The sequence below is a fragment of the Pteropus medius genome, unplaced genomic scaffold (genome assembly GCF_902729225.1).
Source record: "Pteropus medius unplaced genomic scaffold, Ma_sr-lr_union100, whole genome shotgun sequence".
Lineage (NCBI taxonomy): Eukaryota > Metazoa > Chordata > Mammalia > Chiroptera > Pteropodidae > Pteropus > Pteropus medius.
In genome coordinates this window covers 12,306,904-12,312,903 of record NW_024354503.1, presented here as the reverse complement: position 1 = coordinate 12,312,903, position 6,000 = coordinate 12,306,904, and the positions used below count along the sequence as shown (strand labels likewise).

Here is a 6,000-nt window from a genome sequence, read left to right as displayed (position 1 = left end):
GCTTTTCAGGACCCTAGACTATCTTACTGGAAAGCACGAGTTGTAAGGTTGATTTTTCCAGAAGACATGGCTAAAGTTCTTTCTTTTCCCTTTTCCTTTTTTTAAATCCAATTTTGTGGAATCGATATTTAAAATCAGATTCATCTATGGCATCACTTAGGAACACAGAGAGGGACACGGTGGAGAAGGAGAGAAAGCGGTGGGGAAGGAGATGGCACACTTTGCCACTGTCAGGGAGACCCCGAACACCTCAATTTTCTAGTGTGTAAATGAAAGATTGGACTAAATCCATGGTTCCCATGCTCCTTTGCCCAGCAAAATCTCCTGTGAAATTTAAGAAAATATGCCACTGCCTGGAGCCCAGTCCCAGAGATTCTGATTTAGTTGCTCCAGAGGGGAGCTCTGACACCTGGTCTTTTTAAAAAGCAAAAAAGCTGAGCCTTATGTGCAGCCACAATGAGAATGCTGCCTCTAACCAGCTACTTGCTAATTCTAGTTGCTTCTCTACTTAGGTCTCACCTTAGTCCCTGAGGCAGGCCTGCTTCTAGTGGCACTTTATAAAGTGACTTGAAAGCCACAAGACTGATTTCCATTCAATAAGGGAAAAAAGGCATTCTCACTTTTTTATCTCTTACTTATGCTCTGTTTGGCTGCAAAAAGAACATTTAGACAGCACACGATCACACACTATAACACAAACTAAAAAGCTTAAGTGGGGTAATTGGGGAGAAAGACACAAAAAGGGAGGTCATGGAGTTTGAGCCTGTTTCCCCTCACAGGTCACTCAGTATGCTGCTTCACGTTGTCATATGCCTTGACAGTCAGCCAGGAGGGAGCTGACACCCTCTTGTAAAGATTCAATTGTTTTATAAATATTCTGCATGATGATGGGCCAAGGGAATGTGGATGGGCCACGAAGAGGTTTATGAACTCATTTGGGAAGTGTCCTAACGTGTGGGCAAAGTGGGAATTAAGGCTTCATTGTTTTTTATCATCATACCACATAAGAATAGCTATGGTGAGTCTGTGAACTCTGTTGCCCCTAAATTCCCTCAGCTTGTCAGTACATTCCTATACAAGCAGAGTTAGTATTGGATACAGAAAAAATACAACCTGCACTAATAATACCAACAATTAGTACCTGTGCTATTACTACTACTACTATTACTACTACTATTAATACTAGAGTAGTCCCCCTTTATCTGAAGTTTCGCTTTCTGCCATTTCAGCTGCCCATAGTCAACTATGGTCTGAAAATAATAAATGGAAAATTCCGGAAATAAACAATTCATAAGTTTTGAATTGCACGTCATTCTCAGTAGTGTGATGACATCTTGTGCTATCCAGCTCCGTTCCACCCAGGATGTGAATCATCTTTTTGTCTAGCAAATCCATGCTGTACGTACAGCATAGTAAGATATTTTGAGAGAGACCACATTCACATAACTTTTATTATAATGCATTGTTATAATTGTTTTTCTTTACTATTAGTTATTTTTAATCTCTTACTGTCCCTAATTTATAAATCAAACTTTATCATAGGTATGTATGCATAGGAAAAAAACAGTATATCAGGGGTGTAGTACTTACTATCTGTGGCTTCAGGCATCCACTGGGTGTCTTGGAATGTATCTCCCATGGATAAGGGGCCACTACTGTATTACTTTTGCTACCACTATCATTAATATCATAGTTGGCACCCACTGATTTGAAAAACCACAAAAATCCCTCCCTGTTCAAGAAACCCCCTCTCTTAAAGCTAGAAATTCGACCATTGCCGATTACTCCTTTCTGTCTTACCTCCTTCCAGAGTGTTTTGAAAATGAACACATCTGTTTTGGGGAAGAGGTAACACATTCAAATGTTTGGGGTGAATTATTTATCTAGATTGCTTCCTACTGACCAGAAAAAAAATGGCTGCTAAAGCACTTGGGAAATTTGGAAAAAGATTGCTGTAGAGAGGGGGCAGCACGGGACAGGGGAGAAGGGCAGGGTGCAGAGAGCAGAAGCTAAATTCATCAGAGACCTGATTTCTGTAGGTCCCAGGCGGCCAGCCCTGTGACAGGAAATCCATTGTTCTGCAGTCGGTTCAGCCAACACTGGGCACTAGGAATGTCTGAAGAAGTGGTGGCTACAGAGAGGTCCCTGAGCATCTGCACTGCAGACTTCCTGGTTCCTCTACCAGAGAGCAAGCTTTTCATCTCTGAGTTGAAAGCTTCTAAGTCAATACCACGGGAGTTTGCAAGGTCTTTCTCCCATCTGGCAGTTCCTTCAGGATGCTCACACCTCCTCTTCCTTAAAAATCAAGGAAGTGACTAAATGTACCATGTGTCAACATTTTCAACACTTATAAGATGCCTTTCCCATTCTTATGAGTGCTTTAAAGTTGAATACAAATGCTGCAGCTGAAATATGCTTTGCAAAACAGCTGTGTTCAGGAAAAGTTGCATGTAAATTGATCATTATTTTATTTTTATAATTTAATATAGTCTGTTAGCAAAGTCTTTGTAATATAAAGTCTCTGCCAACACTAAAATGTGGGTAAAGCCACATTTTACTTTAATTATTATTATTATTTTTTTTAATGCAAAGATGAATACTTAACACTGCCATTTCTTAAGGGAAGGACTGGATCTTATTACATGAGGGTTCTAGGTAGAAAACAGTCTTCTGCTTCAGTACAAACTCTTCCAAAAAGTCAGCTCACTCCAGTGCTGGCTCACCAGGCATGATAATATAGTTTGGCCAAGATAAACACTGGTCTTATGAAACAAGGCTTGACGTGAGTTCCAATTCTTTTTCTTTCCCTCTTGTGACAACCTTGAATAAGTCATTTAATTTGGACCTCAATTTTCTTATTTGAAAATTGGAGGCAACAAATGCCAGCTTCAAACTTGTGGTCAAGTTTAAATGTGATTAAAAGTAATATGGGTTTTTTTTAATTGGTTAATTATAAACTGTTACATAAAACAGAGTCAGCATTTCTATTTGAATTTATTATTATTATCATTCATCAGTATAAACCTGAAGGGGTGGTGGGGAATTCAAGTATGACCTCAGATCTAAAATAAAAGCAAACAGGATCAGAAATTGATAGGAAACAATCGAAAGGCAAACAGGTCTACACAGAGAGAGGAAAAAAAAAAACAAAACCAAAAACCCAGAGACCCAAACTTAGATAATATAGAAGAAAGTGTGGCTATAAAGGCAGAAGAATGAGAAGGACAGACAGCAAGAGAAGAGACACAGAAATGAGAAGTTCCAAGGCAGGCTCCTGAAGCAAAGCCAATGACTCACCCTTAGCTCTATGCTGAGGAGGGAAAGGAAAGGAAGGTGGGGACAAGATTTTCTGTAGGCTGGAGATGTTATGAAGCTAAGTTATCAGGTCACTCCCTCTTGGGTCTTCTCTGCCAGCATCTTGTCTACAATCCATGACATTTGTATGTACATATTTTTGGAATTTTGTTCTAGAATGGCTAAGCTGGAGCTGGCATCAAACCTAGTACTTTTTCACAGTCTGTAGTCTGGAAAAAAAAACAGCCATCTGACATTTCTTCTTTTACTCACGGCATCTCCCAATTTTTCTTGGCCAAAAGGCAAAAACCTATTTGCAAAAGGGTATCTAACGTTCTTACCTGGAATGTTTATCTTCCCCTCCTGCTTCCATTCTATTTTACTCCAGTTAACGTTAATCTCACTGCAGCAGTTCAAAGATACAGGATTGTTATCACACGTCACCTTCATTTCTTCATTTGCCCAAATTCGGATGGGTGTAACATTAATTCTTTTTCTTGACTCATATTCAAAAATATCTAATGTCAGTTTGCAACTATATTCACCTGCAAAGAATACACAAAAGCATTTACTATTACTACATACATGCATCACCTTAGAAGAATAATAGCCTCATCTCATGTGTCATGTCAGTGCTTCAAAAAACACCATTTTCAAAAGCCTCTGAGACTGGTCTAAACAACCCTAGAGGAACATGTAGAAATGCAAGTCAGTGCAGATATTTCTGATGTTACAAGGTAAAAAGTAGAGGGATCTTCTAAGGAAATAGCAGAAATCTCAGAGGCTTTGCTGGTAAGAGAAAAGTGTGGGGATAGAGGAAATAGAAAGGAAAAATTGGAAAGCCTTGGAGAATTAGAAGATTGTGGATAATTTGGGTAAAATCCGAATTGATAAAGATGTGATAGGACCCATGTGTCCACAACCCAATTTCTCATTCAGAGACACTTCTCATTCTGGATTACGATAGGGTTATTAAATTCTAGAATGTCAGGTTTAAGACTTCTGCTTCTACAGTGGCTGGGAGGGACAGGGAAGTGGGGGCAAATGGAAGGGATTATAATGGAGTACAAAAAAATGGGTGGTAGGATAGATGTGCTCACTATTCCAATTATGATGATAGTGTCACAGGTGTATATATATATGTCAAAAATTATTAAATTGTATACTTTAAATGTGTACAGCTTATTGTCAGTACCACCTCAACAAATCTGTCTTAAAATTAAAAACAAAAGTCTGATTTTAGTCTCAGTTTCCAACTCATAAGCCTTAGTAAACGTGGAAAACTGTATTTGTCTCCCAAGGCTAAATTTGCTTGGCTGATATGCTATGAGATTATTTTCTCTTTTGAGAAATGGAGCCTGGTGACTTCTTTTCCAAGAGGAAAATGTCATACACACTTTCTACGGTTTGCTTCTTTATGGGCTCTTCATTCCTTCCCTGCCACCAGTCATTGAATAGAAACCCACCTGCGTCCTCTTGAGTGATGTTATAAATAATGAGGTGTGATACCGAGGTCACATTGTTGAACACAGAGCTGTAAATCGAGAATCTGCTGCTGTTCTGGATGTCAGAGTGCCTTGGGACATGGTGCCAGGACATGTTGGGGGACAAAACTTCACTTTCACACATCAGAGTTACTGTATCCCCTTCAAAGATGATTTCTGGTATGATAGAGAACTTAGTTTCATCTGGAAACACAAAGAAAAGGATTATGAGGATTCCAAAGCAAATAAATGTAATTGGTGCTACTCACCAGATGTCATCTCCACTAATGTTCTCAGGAGGTTGGCACTGCTTCTGTGGTGCTGACAAAGATAAGGCAATGCGCCCTTCTCATTCCATCCCCAGACAGCTGGTATCTGAGGCCCAACGAGGGGCAGCCTGCCAGATACCGGGGACATGGCTTCCTTTTGGGAGTCTGTACACATTTAAGAGTCCTAAGTGGTAGAAATGGGGGTCCTAAAGCTATTTTCAGTATTTCGAATAGTCTGGTAGAAAACTGCTCATTTGCTTATGAAAAAGCCACACTAGAAACAAGTATCAAGTTTCTTTGTTCCTGTCTTGAATATCAGCTGCTTTTTATCAATAACTGGTATCTCATGATAACTGAAAGCTCTATTCTATGTTTTTCATGTATTAGAAATACGGGAAAAATTTTTTAAATAATTAAGTCTTCCTAGGAAACAATTTTTTAAGACCCAATACCCATGGGCCCTTAAGTGTGGGAACTTTACAGACACACATATAGGTCTGGATTTGAATGCTTATTCTGTGCTACATCCAGCTGTGTGGCCCTGGGCAACTTGCTTAGCCTCTCTGAGGCTTATCTCCCTTGTCTGGAAAGCAGTGCAAGCTACCTTGGGAGGTGATTTTGGGGAATAGTCTCTATTATTATTTCACAGTAAAATTCTAGAGAACCACTGCATTAAGTTATCTCACAGAAATAAAAACACGATATTTGTTATTTTTATGTGTCTTTCAAAGTTGTCCTTGTTTATACAACAGGCAGTTTTTTCCCCTCCAAGCTGTTTCTTGTGCCCTGAGTTCCATGTGTTGAGGAAATCAGAGGAGCTGGGTAAAGAGGCTCCATGAGGCCTCATGCGCACAGGGCCTCATGCTCAGGTCAGATGCTCTCCATATTGTAAACATGGGGCTGAAACACCATGAAATTAATTTGTGGTGGTATGATGTTCTGGTTAAATTATC

The 6,000-nt window shown here is 39.6% G+C and overlaps 1 protein-coding gene across 4 annotated transcripts in view; it reads right to left on the bottom strand.

Moving 5' to 3' along the window:
• The window catches only part of ADGRF5 (adhesion G protein-coupled receptor F5), a 100,353-nt gene that overhangs the window by 26,160 nt on the left and 68,193 nt on the right, over window positions 1–6,000 (bottom strand). For all 4 annotated transcript variants that reach the window (XM_039854949.1, XM_039854947.1, XM_039854950.1 and 1 more), the window contains exons 9-10: window positions 4,761–4,982; window positions 3,636–3,839 (exon numbers count right to left, since the gene is read on the bottom strand). In XM_039854949.1, coding sequence (XP_039710883.1) covers window positions 3,636–3,839; window positions 4,761–4,982 — 426 coding nt within the window. The remainder of the gene's footprint in view (window positions 1–3,635; window positions 3,840–4,760; window positions 4,983–6,000) is intronic.